General features: G+C 46.9%; 1 protein-coding gene across 4 annotated transcripts; it reads left to right on the top strand.

Annotated features, from left to right (window-relative positions):
• The first annotated feature begins 504 nt into the window (after window positions 1-504).
• On the top strand, window positions 505-11947 carry LOC137588276 (ATP-citrate synthase). 4 transcript variants are annotated; one of them, XM_068305240.1, is made up of 30 exons: window positions 505-659; window positions 2735-2916; window positions 3050-3172; window positions 3366-3428; window positions 3525-3715; window positions 4230-4309; window positions 4416-4546; window positions 4646-4764; window positions 4837-4973; window positions 5200-5261; window positions 5524-5641; window positions 5741-5895; window positions 5983-6076; window positions 6201-6257; window positions 6655-6684; window positions 7473-7614; window positions 8021-8189; window positions 8326-8430; window positions 8525-8721; window positions 8801-8882; window positions 8973-9083; window positions 9233-9360; window positions 9432-9525; window positions 9736-9890; window positions 9965-10115; window positions 10201-10344; window positions 10419-10532; window positions 10613-10695; window positions 10851-10927; window positions 10997-11947. In XM_068305240.1, the coding sequence occupies exons 2-30, from the start codon at window positions 2758-2760 to the stop codon at window positions 11089-11091; spliced, it is 3366 nt and encodes a 1121-aa protein (XP_068161341.1). In that variant the 5' UTR covers window positions 505-659; window positions 2735-2757; the 3' UTR covers window positions 11092-11947. The 4 variants fall into 4 exon arrangements, with proteins under 4 accessions (XP_068161341.1, XP_068161343.1, XP_068161342.1 ...); XM_068305242.1 differs by lacking the exon at window positions 6201-6257; XM_068305241.1 differs by lacking the exon at window positions 6655-6684.
• Window positions 11948-19967: the final 8020 nt, after the last annotated feature.

The following is a 19967-nucleotide window of genomic DNA, read 5'->3' as shown; positions in this document are numbered from 1 at the left end:
TGCACCATCTAAATATTTATTTTCAGGGTGTGATGTTATCTAGACACTATGCTAACATAAGTGACAGAAACACAAACACCATCTGAGATAATGTGGATAAAAGTTGTCCCCTTTTATTTTTTAAAGAAATAATCCAGATTGATTTTTGGTGAGGATCCGGATGCAGTGGATGTTACTAAGTAAATTGTGATGGTGCCGTGTGCTATCATTAATAATAATGATATAAATGTGTTATTATATATTTAACAGCTTTTAAGGAATAGTGTAGTTTTACTTTTGACGCTTATATTTTCTGTTACTTTTTAGGATTTTTTTCCCTTTGTTAAAAACGAAAGATGTTATAACACTAAATAATTTTCACACATCGGTGTTCATATTTTTATGTTTTTATTCCGCTCATCAGACATCCACTTCATATTAGTTTGATTAACTGCTTCCTGTTATGGTTTTATGGATCGGAAGTGACGTAAACACGTGATCAAATTTAAACCAATCAGGCCGCGGCTACGATGTGCAATCGGTCGCCAGATTATGGTGAGACGGGACTGGCGTGAGGAGGCGGCTGACAGAAGAAGACTCTGCTGACGGAACTTTGCCGAGTCATTCCTCACCAGAAAACGTCTCCGGTTCGTCGCCGACGTGCTCCTGTCACTGACGAGGTAACTTTAACGCTAACTTTAGCTAGCTTCTCTAGCGGGTTTGCTAGCGCTGATGTGCGGCTACAAGTTAGCTAGTCAGCCCGGACTTTCAGGTTAGCGAATGCCTGAGTCCAAGATCGGTCGTGTCATCCTGTCGGTGAAGGAACAGCTTGTGCTAATGCACAAGAATAGACCTGTTTGGAAACAATACAGCTATTCTAATAACTAATTAATAAATTAATCACAAGGCTAACTTGACTTTAGCGAACTATTCCTCCTTGATCAATTTGTTCCGTCGTGGCTTCTTACATTTCGCTGACCTTCTCACGCCGATCCGGTTAAAAATCAGCCTTTTATTCCATACTGGGAATGCTGGGCGTTTCATCCACTGGTACTGGTCTAACCGTGAGATGCCCATCAGACTCCCCTCAGGACCCACAGGTGGTGCCGCCCTGCCAGCGGTGTAGTTTAGCAGTTATGGCGCTAAAGCATAAAACTGGACTGATTTATAAGTTTCCAGAATAAAAATATTCGTACCCTTTAGTAACACACATGATAGCAGACATGTCTCCCTGACAGGTCTGTTTCCACACCAACCACACCTGTTCTCTCAAAGGCAGCGTTCACTTTCTCAGAATCCATCTTGTTGTTCTCAGTGGTGTTTAACTCATGATTTCATAAGGTTTGTGTCACAATGTGCAGGTTCACATTTTCTCCTTTTGTAGAGCACATCTAGTTGTGCACTTCATTCTTGTGTCTTACCAGATTTTCACATGTAAGAAGAGTTCTGACTGTTCTCATTCAGTCACGTGACCATAAGTTGGATATGAAGGTCCACATAGGACAGAATCAGTGCACCCTGTTATGCTCGTTCTATGGTAGTTTCTTCAGACACGGCCGAGACTCCAGGATTATGGCGAGATAAATACTGGGACATCTGCCCCTAGAAGCATGACCGGCTAGCCTGCTAAGCTAAATCCACACCAGTTTAGATATGACCGGCACATTGCTGTGTTGAAGTTCTGCAGCTGATGTAGACGCAGCCAACACTAAGCTTACATTTCAGTAGTTGATGTAAGCCACCATAAAGTTTTATCAGTTGCACATAAGAGATAGGATGCGTGCTATCAGAGCTGTTTGAGTCTGGCAACAGGTTGGGCTGCAGGCACAAGGCCAAAGGAAACTTGATCAACAAGTGTGTGTTTTTGATGGGTTTGCTGAGCAGGTCTGACAACACATGGAGATGTTTAGAAGTGGAATGCGAGGACCAGCAGCGCAACAAAATGTTCTTTGTTTAGACACTCGTGTGAGGAACCGTTTTTTAAAAAATTATTTATTAAAACGAGAAATCATACAGAGAGGCAAGACCCCTGCTAGCATGTTAATACATTTTAAACTATCAGCGCCCTGATTGACTGGAACTCATCGTGTGACTCCTGGAACATGAAAGCTTCTTTTTATTTATATCCTTTGAAACATTGTGGATCCAGATGGTGATTGGGATCACCACCATAACCTGTTGAACTGATCCTTGTGCTACGTGCGAGCGTCTAGAACCGCCCTCTGGTTTGGGGCTGTAACAGAGTAATTGAAGGCACCACTGTTGAATCTGTGCGTGCTCCAGCAGCTGGCTTAGACAGAATGCTTTCTGTCTGATGAATGAAGGCGTTTGTTCGGGCTTCTGATAAACTGTAAAGCTTGAACAGCACAGGGTCCGGGTGTGTCCTTATCTGTGGATCTGGGAACAGAACCTTTATCCAGTCAAGTGTGTCGGATAAATATTCAGCAAGGTGGGAATGCTGGAACACTTTATCAAAGAATAAAGAATGCGTCGCTGTGGAAACCTGAGGCATAGATAAGTGTTGCTGGCAACAAGTCAAGAATAAAATGTGACCTGTTATAGGTGCCAGATCCGGAGGCGGAGGATTCTGGGTAGCTTGGTGTCAGTGAGCACAAAACCCCTGTTATTACTGGGATATTTCAGCTCAATGATGTAAATACAAAGGAAAAGCCTGATTGAACGAGGCTGGTGTGACCCCAGTTGTCTGAAAGCATCCATGTTTCCGTGATAACGGCCTCCTCTTCCTTTCCTCCAGGTACTCGGCTGTCCAGCGCTGCCATGTCGGCGAAAGCCATCTCCGAGCAGACAGGAAAGGAGTTCCTGTTTAAGCACCTCTGCACCTCGGCGGCCCTGCAGAACCGCTTCCGGTATGCCAACGTCAGCGCCGACACAGACTGGGCCCGCCTCACCCAGGAGCACCCCTGGCTCTTGACGGAGGTATTTTCCTGATCGGTTTTTGGTCCTGATCAGGAGTATTGATCAGGACTGTTCTACACAATGCACTACGACATGAATTCACTGTTAGGTGCATCTTTTGCTCGACTTGCGTCCGCTCTGTCTTCCACTGCAGCGGCTCGTGGTGAAGCCAGATCAACTCATCAAGCGTCGAGGGAAGCTTGGCCTGGTGGGCGTCGACCTGGACCTGCAAGGCGTCAGAGAATGGCTGAAGTCCCGCCTCATGAAAGAGACCACTGTTAGTCGACTACACGTTAGCACTTAGATGTGTGGCTCGTCGTTAGCTTTGAGACGATCAGAGAGAATGACGCTGTGTGTCGTGTGGATTGAGTCGTCCTCTTCATTTGACCTGAGAGATTGTCAACTATCACAAGTCGTTGCATAGAATAATCGTGTCTTGTTGCACTGACGTGGTGGTGTGTCTCCTCCAGGTGGGAAAGGCTAAAGGTGTGCTGAGGAACTTCCTCGTCGAGCCTTTTGTTCCACACACACAGGTGATGTCTGCAGCTGTTGTCCTTTGCTTTAATAATCACTTATTGATTCCTTGATGGGTAACAGGAATGTGTTTGTTTGTCCTTGTGGACCACCAGGAGGAGGAGTATTATGTGTGTATTTATGCTACGCGTGAGGGCGACCATGTGCTCTTCCATCACGAGGGGGGAGTGGACATCGGAGACGTGGACGCCAAGGCCCAGAGGCTGATGGTAGCCGTGGACGACAAGCTGAGGGAGGACCAAGTCAGAGAGGAGCTCCTCACACACGTTCCTGAAGACAAGAAGGAGTACGGACACACTTCACCAGTTTATCCTGGTTTTGTTCCTCTGGAAGGTCACATGATGAGTTGTAGAAGATCATGTGACCCTTGTTGTTCCTGAAGCCTGTTGAGTCTGCTCTGGTTGGGTTACATGACATCCCATCATTCAGAGAGCGTTCACATCTACCGTCACAGCTGCGACTTCACAAATGTGAATCCTGTTGGTTTATCAGTGTCAACAGAAAGTTCTCCCAAAGCAGACGGTAGAAGAGACGCTCCTGTCCTGCTCTGTCAACACGGTCACACAACTAGAGAAGACTTTCACGTTTTCAAGGGACGTCGACATGATTCTTAACCGTCGTGTGACTGATCTAGTGATGACGGGACGAGTAGCGTTCCATTTCTCTCGTTACTCTGCTGAGGGAAGAGTCAAAGAGGGTGGAGCTAAAGAGGAGCTAGAGCTATGTCTGATCTAATCTGATGTGAAATCACATGTTAACCCTTAAATATACGCCTGATTTAATCTGCATTTCTTTCTTAGAGTCCTGTCCAGTTTCTTAGTGGGTCTCTTCAACTTGTACGAGGATCTGTACTTCACCTACCTTGAGATTAATCCTTTAGGTACGGCCTGTATCCTTCACTAGAACAGGTTTCATATGACGGCATATCACTGATATCAGAATAAAAGCAAATTAATCACTAACTCTGCTTCTGTTCTTTCAACCAGTTGTCAACAAAGATGGAGTGTATGTTCTCGACATGGCAGCCAAGATCGACGCCACCGCCGATTACATCTGCAAGGCTAAGTGGGGAGACGTGGAGTTTCCTCCGCCCTTCGGCAGAGAAGCGTATCCAGAGGTGAGACCTGGGGATCCTGGTCCAGACAGGAGTAGAGATGTAGCGCTGCCGTCTACAGGTCCCAAAACGGATCGGTTGTTCTGGTTGGTCCCGTTGCAGGAGGCGTACATCGCCGATCTGGATGCTAAGAGCGGCGCCAGCCTGAAGCTGACCCTGCTGAACCCTCGTGGAAGGATCTGGACCATGGTGGCTGGGGGAGGAGCTTCAGTGGTCTACAGGTGTGCCGTCTTCTTGCGTGAAGCTGTGTTGGCAGTGGAATCAGTTTGACGGTGGTATTCCCTCCCCCTCAGCGACACCATCTGTGACCTGGGTGGGGTGGACGAGCTGGCCAACTACGGCGAGTACTCCGGGGCGCCCAGCGAGCAGCAGACCTACGACTACGCCAAGACCATTCTGTCTCTCATGACCCGGGAGAAACACCCTCAGGGTGAGTCGGGCTGACATCACAGGGACGTGTCCGCCAAACGGGGCGGTGGATGGGGGGCAGCATGGAAACTCTGCTCCCCTGTGACCTCCTGGCTCCCCTTTTAGTCGGTCACAGGGCGTCCCTGAGCGCTGCCAGTAACGCTCGTCATGGCTGTGACCAGACCACGCCGGTGCGGGTGTCACATGTCTGTCCCCCCCCTGGTTGTCACCTCTGCTCTGTCCTTCAGGGAAGGTGCTGATCGTCGGGGGGAGCATTGCCAACTTCACCAACGTAGCAGCGACATTCAAGGTGACGCATTTCACGGAAGACGAAACTTAAAACCCCTCCAACAGAATGTTGTCTCTTGTTTTTGGGACTGGGGGGGAAGTCCTGCTCGTGTGGGGGAGGAATGTCTGCAGTTCATTCCTCAGTGAAACTTGATGCCCCACATAAACCATTTAAAGCTACAAATGTTAACGATCACGAGGGTTTTTTTAGCTCTTTAAATATTGATGGATTTTAAATGGAAATACATTCCTAGATGGTAGAGATGTCCTGTCTGTCTCTGCAGGGCATCGTCAGGGCCATCAAAGACTATCAGGGTCCCCTGAAGGAGCACGAGGTCACCATCTTTGTCCGCCGTGGGGGGCCCAACTACCAGGAGGGGTTGAGGGTGATGGGGGAAGTCGGTGAGTGGAGGGAATCGTGGTGATTGGCTCCGTGAACACGTGTGAAGGCGTTAACGCCACGTAGAAACCTTTCTGAAGTGGTGGGGTCTTGGTTTTCAGGTAAGACCACCGGGATCCCCATCCACGTCTTCGGCACAGAGACCCACATGACGGCCATCGTCGGCATGGCGCTGGGCCACCGGCCAATCCCGAACCAGCCCCCGATGGACGCGCACACCGCCAACTTCCTGCTCAATGCCAGCAGCGGTCCAATGGTGCGTTCATCAGGAGCCTCAGTCGTGGAGCGGGGTCAACCACGTTCATTTCATTAACGTGTGTGTGTGTGTGTGTGTGTGTGTCAGACTCCAGCTGCCACCAGGACCGCCTCCTTCTCTGAACCCAGGAGTCCCACTGAGGTCTCCCCCGCCAAAAAACCCAAAGCAGGCCCTCCACCAGGTAACCAGGCACCCCCAGATGACTCCTTGCATCCTGTACCCCCCCTCCACACACTCTCTCCTACTCTGCGTTTTAATCTTCTCTCTCCCTCCTCCTCTCACCTTTTCGCGGTCGTCTCTCTAAGACGGTCTTCATTCTGTTCTGTGGCCGCAGAAGAATGTGGTCACAGACGATTGGACAGGTAAGCAGCAGGTGTGACACGCCCACACTTCACTTGCTTGCCCACCCCCTCTGCAGCAGTTTCTTCCTCATGGTCTGATCTGTGTAGAAAGGCGTGGGTCTGACGTGAGCTTCAGTCCTGTACGCGCTGACAGACTAACCGCGGCTGGGGGGGGGTTGTGTTTCCTCCAGGAGGAGGGAGGGGGTTTCAGGCTGACTGTTAGTTGGTGGTAGAGATAGTCTTCATGTTGGGGGTGTTCACAGCCGTGTGGAGGCGTGCTCAGTAGCTGCTGCGCTCCGCTTGACTTCCTGCCGTGTTTCCGTGACGCTGACAGACCTGAGTCGTGCTGAGTCGTGCTGATTGAAGATGCACTCACTGGTCTCTCCTCTTCTTTGTGCTCGTCTGTTTGGTCCCTCAGAGGTGGGGGCCTCTCCAGGCTGCAGCGGAGGTATGGAAGGGTGTGACTGCACCCGGCTTCTGCCTTCTCTGCACTTTTCCCTGCATCCAAGTTCACCGTCCCACTGTCCTGCTTCTTATAAGGGGGGGTTACCTCCCGTTTGAGCCCTGTTGCCTCCTATCTGACGTAGCTGCATGTGTTTGGTACGACTCAGGCTGCGTTCACATCAGCAGGCTGAATCTGATGCTGGTCACGTGACCTGAAGGACTAATCCAGTGTTTTTCCATCCAAACATGTCGAGTGCTGCTGATGTCATCAGCACCGACAGGTATAACCAGAGAACAGGTGGTCAGATGGGGCGGGGCCCTACAAACGGAATCAAACAGGAACAGTGAGGCTGTGATGTGAACGCAGCTTAAATCTGCACCACGATCCCTGCAGGTCATGCATCATTTCCTCACCCTGTTGGAAACACGTTAACACTGGGGGGTGATGGGTCACTAACGCACGAGTGAAGAGGTTTTGAAAAATGGCCACAAGATTTCTAAAGTCATTCCAGATCTCCCACTGGTGCTGATTTACCGGTGTCGCCCCCAGACTGAGCATTTTGGCCTGGATGTGGACACAGAATGGACTCAGTAACACGCTGTGACCGATGTGTGGCGTCTGAGTTTAACCCAACTGTGATGAATTGGTTGCCGTGTCAACAGGAAGTGATGTTGAAGTGTTCTCACCACTTCCTGCCTCTGTCCTGAGCTGCTCCTCCTTCCTGCTGTTTCCTGCTCCTCCTGTCTGCTGTGTCGTCTCCCAGCTCACCTCCTTCTCTCCCCCCCCCGCAGCCAAAGCCACCACGCTGTTCAGGAAGCAAACCAAGGCCATCATCTGGGGCATGCAGACCCGCGCCGTCCAGGGAATGATGGACTTCGACTACGTGTGTTCTCGGGACGAGCCCTCTGTGGCCGCCATGGTCTACCCCTTCACGTAGGTGCCCACATGGTCTACTCCTTCACGTAGGTGCCCCCGTGGTCTACCCCTTCACGTAGGTGCCCCCGTGGTCTACCCCTTCACGTAGGTGCCCCCGTGGTCTACCCCTTCACGTAGGTGCCCCCGTGGTCTACCCCTTCACGTAGGTGCCCCCGTGGTCTACCCCTTCACGTAGGTGCCCCCGTGGTCTACCCCTTCACGTAGGTGCCCCCGTGGTCTACCCCTTCACGTAGGTGCCCCCGTGGTCTACCCCTTCACGTAGGTGCCCCCATCACACGTCCGTCCGGCCAGAGATCCAGTCGTCAGTCTTGTTTCTAACAGGAAGCCAAACCTGAACAATCTGGAGACGTAAAAAGAGTCTTGAACCTAGAGAGATGTTACTTCCTGTCCTTCTTCTCCCCAGTGGCGATCACAAGCAGAAGTTCTACTGGGGCCACAAGGAGATCCTGCTGCCGGTCTACAAGAACATGGCCGACGCCACGAAGAAGCACCCGGAGGTGGACGTCCTGATCAGCTTTGCTTCGTTACGCTCAGCCTTTGACAGCACGATGGAGGCCATGCAGTTCCCTCAGGTAGAGGACGGAGGCCCTGGAACCAGGATCTAACTTGTTTTTTATACGTAACTCAGCGATACAGACCTAAATGTGTCCTGTTGTGTTTCTGACTTGTGTCCATGAGTGACTCATGTTGTCCTCCTTCCACCTTCAGATCCGCACCATCTCCATCATCGCTGAGGGCATCCCTGAAGCTCAGACCAGGAAGATGATCAAGGTGGCTGACGAGAAAGGCGTGACCATCATCGGCCCTGCGACCGTACGTCTTTGTTTCACCAGCCGGGACTGTCGTCTAGTATTCATCAGCGTACGTCAGGTCACACGGGGGGGTCATCTGGTTTCTTCCTGTCCAGGTCGGAGGCATCAAGCCGGGCTGCTTTAAGATCGGTAACACCGGCGGCATGCTGGACAACATCCTGGCCTCCAAGCTGTATCGTCCCGGTAGCGTGGCGTATGTGTCGCGCTCGGGGGGCATGTCCAATGAGCTGAACAACATCATCTCCCGCACCACGGATGGCGTCTATGAGGGCGTGGCCATCGGCGGCGACAGGTACGATCGCATCCACCCGCAGACGCACATCATCGTCTGGTGGAGGCCGAGCCCTGAGGTTGTGGTGCTCCTCTTCCAGGTATCCTGGCTCCACCTTCATGGACCACGTCCTGCGGTACCAGGACACGCCAGGGGTTGAGATGATCGTGGTGCTGGGAGAGGTGGGAGGAGCTTGGTCCATGTTTTGTACTTGGATTTGAAGGTTTTTGACTATTTCCATGTATATTTATCGTCTCCCATCGTTCCCCCAGATTGGAGGCACAGAGGAATACAGGATCTGTCAGGGCATCATCGAGGGCAGGATCACCAAACCTGTGGTGTGCTGGTGCATCGGGACCTGTGCCACCATGTTCTCCTCTGAGGTTCTGTCTGGGTTCCTCCTGTCCTTCAGTAGTTCATCACTAGTGAAGCAAACAGAATGACCTTTGACCCCCACATCACTTCAGCTTCAACTCAGTGTTGTGTTTTATTTAACATGACATCACAGCTCAACTTGTGTCGCCGCCTTCAGGTCCAGTTCGGTCACGCCGGCGCCTGTGCCAACCAGGCCTCTGAGACGGCGCTGGCCAAGAACCAGGCCCTGAGGGACGCGGGGGCTTACGTACCCAAGAGCTTTGATGAGCTGGGAAACGTCATCAGGTGAGGAACTCGGCGTTCCACAGGTGGTGGTGGTGATGTCGTGGTTTTCAACTGACGCTGCTTTCAAACAGAACTGTTTACGATGAACTGGTGGCCAACGGTACCATCGTTCCTGCCCAGGAGGTGCCTCCCCCAACGGTACCGATGGATTACTCCTGGGCCAGGGTAAGGCACGCCCCCACAGTAAACCCCAACATGAATATTAATGTTGGGGCTTACTGCTTTTTTGCTCCCCGGAGCGGTTTAACATCAGACCGTTCTTTAAGGTGTGGATGAATCCAACAGAATAAAACTATAGGGGCAGTTAAAACTGTTTTTTTCCTAAATATCATAAAGTCTAGTCCAGTAATGACGTGTTCCTCTGTGCTCCACCAGGAGCTGGGTCTGATCCGTAAACCGGCGTCCTTCATGACCAGCATCTGTGACGAGCGAGGCCAGGAGCTGATCTACGCTGGGATGCCCATCACAGAGGTCTTCAAGGAGGAGATGGGTTTGGGGGGCGTGCTGGGTCTGCTCTGGTTCCAGCGCAGGTTGGCATGACGACACAGAAGCGCGGCCTGCTGACGGGTGGCTTTCTGTCCTCAGCTGTGTGTTTTTCTTGTAGGCTGCCGCGCTACGCCTGCCAGTTCATCGAGATGTGTCTGATGGTGACCGCCGACCACGGGCCGGCCGTCTCCGGCGCTCACAACACCATCGTCTGCGCTCGAGCGGGAAAAGACCTCATCTCCAGCCTCACCTCCGGCCTGCTCACCATCGTCAGTACCGCCGCCTCCGGCCGAGCCGCCGCCGCCGGCCGAGCCGCCTCTTCGCCTCAAACGCTTTTTCTTGATTCCATTTCAGGGCGACCGCTTCGGAGGTGCTCTGGACGCCGCTGCCAAGCAGTTCAGCAAGGCGTTCGACAGCGGCATGCTCCCGATGGAGTTCGTCAACAAGATGAAGAAGGACGGCAAGCTGATCATGGGCATCGGCCACAGGGTCAAGTCGGTAGGCGGCTCTTCTCGTCTGACGTAAAGACTTCTCCCATCAGAGTCTGACGGGTTCACCCCGTCTGTTTCCAGGTCAACAACCCCGACATGCGTGTGCAGATCCTGAAGGACTTTGTGAAGCAGCATTTCACCTCCACCCAGCTGCTGGACTACGCCCTGGACGTTGAGAAGATCACCACCTCCAAGGTACCGAGGAGACGACTCCAAACGTATGGTACGATGAGTGTTTCAGCCGCCGGGCATCATGGGTCTGATTCTCCCCCCAGAAACCCAACCTGATCCTCAACGTGGACGGGTTCATTGGCGTTGCCTTCGTGGACCTGCTCAGGACGTGTGGCGGCTTCACGCGGTGAGAAGGGCTCTTCACACACCTCCATGAAAACCCATTGCATTCCCTTTCACTGGTGTTGGTGCGAGTCAGGAAGCGCATCGTGTTGTACTGCAGCGCTAACGCTAGCTTAGCACGCGTTCCGTCCTGACTCCACTGGAGCGTTTCTGTTTCAGAGACGAGGCGGACGAGTTTGTGGAGATCGGTGCCCTGAACGGGATCTTCGTCCTCGGGCGCAGCATGGGCTTCATCGGTGAGTCCTTCAGGGGGAGACGGTCTGAGTGTTGGGCCGGGGGGGCTAACGCGTGTCTGTCCCCATCAGGACATTACCTGGACCAGAAGAGGCTGAAGCAGGGTTTGTACCGCCACCCGTGGGACGACATCTCCTACGTGCTGCCTGAGCACATGTCCATGTAGCCCCTGCATCGTGGGATGGGAAGCCCCTAGCAGGGGGCAGCGCTGCACACCAGTTAGTCACTCCCCAGTCAGCCGCCCTGCAGGAGCTGGGCAGACGTTTGTGGACAGAACTTCTGAATGAGGGATCAGGGTAGAAGTTTAGTGTTATGAAGAAAAGGGGAAGTATATTTTCACATTTTGGGGATATTTAGTTGTTTGTGTAACTTATGACGTTGTGAACGAGGAGCCAGACCGCTGCACACTCCAGCATTGGGTACTTAAAACCAACCAGTTGGTCGTCAGAACAGACGGCAGGATTCAAAGCACATTTCACTCCTGCATCCAAATCCAGCAACGTGACTTTTTTTATTAACCTTAAAATAAAACAAGCTTTTTGTTGGTTGTTTAATCAGTTTTTTTCTTTGCACTTAAGTTTACTTGTTAAAGTCCAGATCTAATATATTTTGAAATCCACTGAGGGGACAGTTGTCAAGAAACCAAAGTTACTTTGAGGGATTTGTCTGGTTACAAGTGAAGCAGGTCGTTACAGAGGGGTTCTGGGATGCAGGACTTCCTGTCCAGTGTTTCCTGTGGAGCATCCCTGGTTCTGAACCCTCAGCTCCTGTAGAATCACAGGCCGTTCAGGTGTAGCCGTGAGTTCAGCTCCTGGTGTTGCTGGAGAACTAAGAAGATGAAGGAAAACCTTTGTGAACGAACCCGTTGAGTCCTTGAAGGCTTGAAGGCTGTGTTTCAGGAAGGATGAAACCGACTCCCAATGCTTCGTCCGCCGTACGGTCCCTGTGTGCTGATATGTGAAAAGTAATAGTTGTTTTTGTAATATCCTGTATTAGTGTAATAAACGTTCTGTTCATTTTGACTGACGTGTGTGGATCTGTCAGACGTTTAGTATTAGTATTAGTCTAGTAGTGGAGGGTTTCAGCCGTTAACACTAATGACTTTAATAAACCCGGGCCCTGGCCACAGGGTGCCGGATCTTTTGAAAACGCAACTTTTTTCACCCCGCATAGAAAGAAAAACGCGTCCGCTTGACAGCATTTACGAAAAAACTCTCCATCCACATGTAACCGCATCAGTGCGTTGATCAACACGTTTATGAGCAGAACAACTCCAGGACAGACGAGAGGACCGGGACGTGTGGGTCACCAGGGGGCAGCGCGTCCCGGTCGGACCCAGAACTGGTGGATGAATAAATATATAAACTTTATGACTCAAAGAAACAGACGAAGAAATATTCAAGTGTCAAGCATGTATATCAACGCAAGCTATTCATTTAACTCCGTCCATTCAAAAAAGGGGAGCGGAGGGAGACCACCTCCGGTGGACGCTGCCCTCCTGTGGTCAGTAGCCGTATTACACATTTTAATTTTACTCAGTTTTCGTCTCCAAACCCAGACGAACAATCATCTACTTTACCTTTAGGGAACTCTAACGAGAAGGGGAGGGGTATAATGCTAGCTAGCACTTCAAGTATACATTTCAAATAGTAAGACATGTTAAACTCCATTGCCGATAAAATATCCAGAAGGCTTTTGACGGTAAATGCCTTTGATCCCTCTTGTGGTCAAAGTGAGGAACTGCAAATACTTCATTTTCATTTGATGCAGATGTAACACGATGCCAATGCACCTGTATGAAATACAGTATTCTAAATAAAACTTCAGAAAATCAAATATCACTATGTGTTTTTTTTTACTTGATTGAAGGCAAACTTTTTAAAATGAAACGAATTAAAATATTTCCTTCAAAGTTGGAGTGCATGGGACGCTTTCGGTTCGATGTAAATGGAGAATTATCATTTAAACGTACAACATTCTTGATTGTTGGATAGGTGTAATATCTTTGGGATATTAACAGAAAAAGAAACAAAGTCAGGAGGTACGTTTCGTGAGGCTTGCTTTACTGAAAACACTTCATTACACACACCAGGAGGACATACACAGACAGGTTAAAAGCCCTAAACTCCACCCTCAACACTCCCCAGCATGTCCTGCCACCCCGAGGTCACTTCCTGCAACACCAATAATACTATTTGAATAGGTAAAACCAACAATTAAAGGATGTGACTCCTGAGATGAACCGAAAAACCAAAAACAACACAAAAACACAAAGAACAAGACATAACGACAATACAAGCAAAATTAGACGTGCATGCTGAATTCCTATCCGAGCCCTGACATCGGGTAAATGTACTCAAACCCACTTCCTGCTCCTGTGGCCATACTGAGTAACTACAACAGTAACAATACATAGCTATATGCCATTAAATTAACACAAGTACCGGTATGCTTTAAGTACAACATCACCACAAGCCTTAAGACAAACATCAAAGTCAAAATCAACTTTATTGTCAAATGCACGACATACAGCACAGATGAAATTACAGTCCTCTCAGACCCACAGGCAGTAAAAAACACGAAAGAACCGTAATAGTAACGTTAAATGTCTTAGCTTAATATCTGTTAAACTGTTCTGTTTAACAGATATAAATAACAAAGTTATTTCGGAAGACTTGCCAATGTTATTCTACGTTCTTGAAGGATCTTTAATCTTGATGCCCTCTAGTGGACATAGTGGGTAACTACAAAAATATGACATAAAGTTAGACGTTTGTTACATCGTCAACAGCTTCCGGTTGAGATTATCAAAATAAATTTAATAGGCGGAACTTTACGCGTTCACCACCCATGTCAAAACACATCATCCTGATATTTCATGATGATTTCATATAACATTTCAGCTCACCTTGAGTGTAGAATATGTCCTTGAATGTTCGTCATTGTGATCGGATATGAGTTCATCATTTGTTAGAGGGTTCCTGCTATGTTCCATGACCTCCAGAGGGTGGCAGCAGAGCACCGCAGTATGGAGTTAGGTTGGCTGTGATTTATTAATACATGTGACTGGATGTGAATGTTGAATGTGATTATTTTAGCCGTATAATGTTATTGTAATTAAACACAAACCACTACACGATCACTGTGAGTAACCTACAGCAGAGAGAAGCTGGCATGCTGTTGTTGGAGCCTGTGTCCCGACCAACACTGTTTATTGTTGATGGAGTGAGAGATCGATCAAAGATCCTTAACTCTCAAAACCCACAAAATTGAGGCGTTTGAGAGTTAAGGATCTTTGATCGATCTCTCACTCTGTGTGTAAAAGGAGAAACCGTTTCCTGTCCGTTCGTAACTCTCCATCATTGATTATTGATTATTATTACGGTGCTAAGAGGACGTGTCCCCGTGTGTGTCCATGGCCCACCTGACTGAGAAACCTGGTCCAGCAGTGTGTTTTCTATTTATCACATTACAGGTTGTTCTTCCCAAAAACTTGATCCTACCTTTTTGCTGCTATTTCCTCATCTGACCTTCATTGGTTGGTGGCGGCTATAATGACAGAAGTTGTTTCTTCCAACATTCTTAACTTTACGTTGTAGTAACAGGTTCCTTCACACTCACACCTTTTCTTTGTTATTTAGGAAACAGCTGAAAAAAATAATGGGAGGAGTGGGATATGAACCTATAATGTGTGAACACCTGTTCAGCACTGTAACAGGCTGAGCTATCTGACAACACACAGAAAGTAGTTGGATGGTGTATTTATTATTCACAAAACTGTGGAGAAAACCTAAAGGCAAAAGCTGGGATTTGAACCCATAACCTCAGATCTGAGTTTCTCCTCTCATCTCTCTGAGCTAAACATTCCTCTGCTGTGATTTGGTTTGGAACTTGTATTTATGGGGTTCACAGCCCTGAAGAGGGACCAGAATATCACGACATCAAGACTCTTCTTCATCCTCACTGTGAAGGAAGAAATGGAATGCGTCCCAAAGTAAAACAGGTGGAGGAAACACGACCAAAATGTTTATGTAACCAGGTTGAGAACCAATTCCCCACTACAATGACCACCTGGGCGTGTCCCCTCACCCTCCTTCATACCGATGATCGATTTAACTCAGCTATGTGCATGTTTTCAGACCCACCAGACAGTGGACACTTTGACTGGACTAACTTCTGCTTTATTTGAAAATGTTTGAACATTCTTCTTTGTTTTGACCCGTAGATTTAACCCTTAATTTGAACACTTCTATACAGCATCTAACAGATTTGGACACTTTATGAATCTCCTCTCTAAAATCTCCCTACACCTCTTTATTTGGACGGTAACAATCGTTCAGAAAGGATGTAAAAACATTAAAACTCGTCACCAGTTTTTGGTCGTACTTTTCTGGTGAAGTTGAATCCAATATATTACTGCCCCCCCCGACGCGCGGCAGCGGATAAATCGGTTGTGAAAATGAATGAACGAATGAATGAATATTTCCTGTTCGTTTGATGCTTTTATTTTGAGAGACCACCGGACATGAACACATATTAGTGACGCTGCCCTCCTGTGGTCAGTAGCCGTATTACACATTTTAATTTTACTCAGTTTTCGTTTCCAAACCCAGACGAACAATCATCTACTTTACCTTTAGGGAACTGTAACGAGAAGGGGAGGGGGCTAATGCTATTTAGCATTTCAAGCAGTTTTAAGATTCTATACATTTCAAATAGTAAGACGTGTTAAACTCATTTGCTGATAAAATATCCAGAAGGCTCTTGACGGTAAATGCTTTTGATCCCTCTAGTGGCCAAAGTGAGAAACTGCAAATGCTTAATTTTCATTTGATGCACATGTAACACGATGCCAATGCATCGTGATTATGATTATTTTAGCCGTATAATGTTATTGTAATTAAACACAAACCACTAAATGGATCACTGTGAGTAACCTACAGCAGAGAGAAGCTGGCATGCTGTTGTTGGAGCCTGTGTCCCGACCAACACTGTTTATTCTTGATGGAGTGAGAGATCGATCAAAGATCCTTAACTCTCAAAACCCACAAAATTGAGGCTTTCGAGAGTTAAGGATCTTTGATCGATATCTCACTCTGTGTGTAAAAGGAGAAACCGTTTCCTATCCGTTGTTAACGCCCTCTCTGTGTTCGGAACTCTCCATCATTGATAGTTAATTATTGATTATTATTACAGTGCTAAGAGGACGTATCCCCGTGTGTGTCCATGGCCCATAAATGGATAATTATCATGATAACGTGCAACATTCTTGATTGTTGGATAGGTTAAACCAACAATTAAAGGATGTGACTCCTGAGGTGAACTTGAAAAACCAAAAAGAACACAAAACCACAAAGACACAAAAACATTTAAAGGAAAGACAATACAAGCAAAATTAGACGTGCATGCTGAATTCATATCCGAGCCCTGACATCGGGTAAATGTACTCAAACCCACTTCCTGCTCCTGTGGCCATACTGAGTAACTACAACAGTAACAATACATAGCTATATGCCATTAAATTAACACAAGTACCGGTATGCTTTAAGTACAACATCACCACAAGCCTTAAGACAAACATCAAAGTCAAAGTCAACTTTATTGTCAAATGCACGACATACAGCACAGATGAAATTACAGTCCTCTCAGACCCACAGGCAGTAAAAAACACGAAAGAACCGTAATAGTAACGTTAAATGTCTTAGCTTTATATCTGTTAAACTGTTCTGTGGAAAACCACACGACATTTATTTCGGAAGACGTGTCAATAATGTTATTCTACGTTCTTGAAGGATTTTCAATGGTGATACCCTCTAGTGGACGTAGTGGGTAACTACAAAAACATTGACATAAAGTTAGACGTCGTTACATTGTCAGGAGCTTCCGGTTGCGACTATCAAAATAATTTTAATCGACGGAACTAATGCGTGTTTACCACCCATGTCAAAACACATCATCTTGACATATCATGATGATTTCACGATTTTATATTTCATATAACATTTCAGCTCACCTTGAATGTAGAATATGTCCTGAAATGTTCGTCATTGTGATCGGATTTGTTTGTTCATCATGTTAAAAGGTTCCTGCTATGTTCCATGACTTCCAGAGGGTGGCAGCAGAGCACCGCAGTATGGAGTTAGATTGGCTGTGATTTATTAATACATCTGACTGGATGTGAATGTTGAATGTGATTATTTTAGCCGTATAATGTTATTGTAATTAAACACAAACCACTACACGATCACTGTGAGTAACCTACAGCAGAGAGAAGCTGGCATGCTGTTGTTGGAGCCTGTGTCCCGACCAACACTGTTTATTGTTGATGGAGTGAGAGATCGATCAAAGATCCTTAACTCTCAAAACCCACAAAATTGAGGTTTTCGAGAGTTAAGGATCTTTGATCGATATCTCACTCTATGTGTAAAAGGAGAAACCGTTTCCTGTCCGTTCGTAACTCTCCATCATTGATTATTGATTATTATTACGGTGCTAAGAGGACGTGTCCCCGTGTGTCTCCGTGGCTAACCTGACTGAGAAACCTGGTCCAGCAGTGTGTTTTCTATTTATCACATTACAGGTTGTTCTTCCCAAAAACTTGATCCTACCTTTTTGCTGCTATTTCCTCATCTGACCTTCATTGGTTGGTGGCGGCTATAATGACAGAAGTTGTTTCTTCCAACATTCTTAACTTTACGTTGTAGTAACAGGTTCCTTCACACTCACACCTTTTCTTTGTTATTTAGGAAACAGCTGAAAAAAATAATGGGAGGAGTGGGATTTGAACCTATAATGTGTGAACACCTGTTCAACACTGTAACAGTGCTGAGCTATCTGACAACACACAGAAAGTAGTTGGATGGTGTATTTATTATTCACAAAACTGTGGAGCAAACCTAAAGGCAGAAGCTGGGATTTTGAACCCATAACCTCAGATCTGAGTTCCTCCTCTCATCTCTCTGACTAAATTTTCCTCTGCTGTGATTTGGTTTGGAACTTGTATTTATGGGGTTCACAGCCCTGAAGAGGGACCAGAATATCACGACATCAAGACTCTTCTTCATCCTCACTGTGAAGGAAGAAATGGAATGCGTCCCAAAGTAAAACAGGTGGAGGAAACACGACCAAAATGTTTATGTAACCAGGTTGAGAACCAATTCCCCACTACAATGACCACCTGGGCGTGTCCCCTCACCCTCCTTCATACCGATGATCGATTTAACTCAGCTATGTGCATGTTTTCAGACCCACCAGACAGTGGACACTTTGACTGGACTAACTTCTGCTTTATTTGAAAATGTTTGAACATTCTTCTTTGTTTTGACCCGTAGATTTAACCCTTAATTTGAACACTTCTATACAGAATCTAACAGATTTGGACACTTTATGAATCTCCTCTCTAAAATCTCCCTACACCTCTTTATTTGGACGGTAACAATCGTTCAAAAAGGATGTAAAGACATTAAAACTCGTCACCAGTTTTTGGTCGTACTTTTCTGGTGAAGTTGAATCCAATATATTACTGCCGCCCCGACGCGCGGCAGCGGATAAATCGGTTGTGAAAATGAATGAACGAATGAATGAATATTTCCTGTTCGTTTGATGCTTTTATTTTGAGAGACCACCGGACATGAACACATATTAGTGACGCTGCCCTCCTGTGGTCAGTAGCCGTATTACACATTTTAATTTTACTCAGTTTTCGTTTCCAAACCCAGACGAACAATCATCTACTTTACCTTTAGGGAACTGTAACGAGAAGGGGAGGGGGCTAATGCTATTTAGCATTTCAAGCAGTTTTAAGATTCTATACATTTCAAATAGTAAGACGTGTTAAACTCATTTGCTGATAAAATATCCAGAAGGCTCTTGACGGTAAATGCTTTTGATCCCTCTAGTGGCCAAAGTGAGAAACTGCAAATGCTTAATTTTCATTTGATGCACATGTAACACGATGCCAATGCATCGTGATTATGATTATTTTAGCCGTATAATGTTATTGTAATTAAACACAAACCACTAAATGGATCACTGTGAGTAACCTACAGCAGAGAGAAGCTGGCATGCTGTTGTTGGAGCCTGTGTCCCGACCAACACTGTTTATTCTTGATGGAGTGAGAGATCGATCAAAGATCCTTAACTCTCAAAACCCACAAAATTGAGGCTTTCGAGAGTTAAGGATCTTTGATCGATATCTCACTCTGTGTGTAAAAGGAGAAACCGTTTCCTATCCGTTGTTAACGCCCTCTCTGTGTTCGGAACTCTCCATCATTGATAGTTAATTATTGATTATTATTACAGTGCTAAGAGGACGTATCCCCGTGTGTGTCCATGGCCCATAAATGGATAATTATCATGATAACGTGCAACATTCTTGATTGTTGGATAGGTTAAACCAACAATTAAAGGATGTGACTCCTGAGGTGAACTTGAAAAACCAAAAAGAACACAAAACCACAAAGACACAAAAACATTTAAAGGAAAGACAATACAAGCAAAATTAGACGTGCATGCTGAATTCCTATCCGAGCCCTGACATCGGGTAAATGTACTCAAACCCACTTCCTGCTCCTGTGGCCATACTGAGTAACTACAACAGTAACAATACTGTACATAGCTATATGCCATTAAATTAACACAAGTACCGGTATGCTTTAAGTACAACATCACCACAAGCCTTAAGACAAACATCAAAGTCAAAGTCAACTTTATTGTCAAATGCACGACATACAGCACAGATGAAATTACAGTCCTCTCAGACCCACAGGCAGTAAAAAACACGAAAGAACCGTAATAGTAACGTTAAATGTCTTAGCTTTATATCTGTTAAACTGTTCTGTGGAAAACCACACGACATTTATTTCGGAAGACGTGTCAATAATGTTATTCTACGTTCTTGAAGGATTTTCAATGGTGATACCCTCTAGTGGACGTAATGGGTAACTACAAAAACATTGACATAAAGTTAGACGTCGTTACATTGTCAGGAGCTTCCGGTTGCGACTATCAAAATAATTTTAATCGACGGAACTAATGCGTGTT

Source organism: Antennarius striatus, chromosome 21 (genome assembly GCF_040054535.1).
Source record: "Antennarius striatus isolate MH-2024 chromosome 21, ASM4005453v1, whole genome shotgun sequence".
NCBI lineage: Eukaryota > Metazoa > Chordata > Actinopteri > Lophiiformes > Antennariidae > Antennarius > Antennarius striatus.
This window is presented reverse-complemented; position numbering and strand designations above follow the sequence as displayed.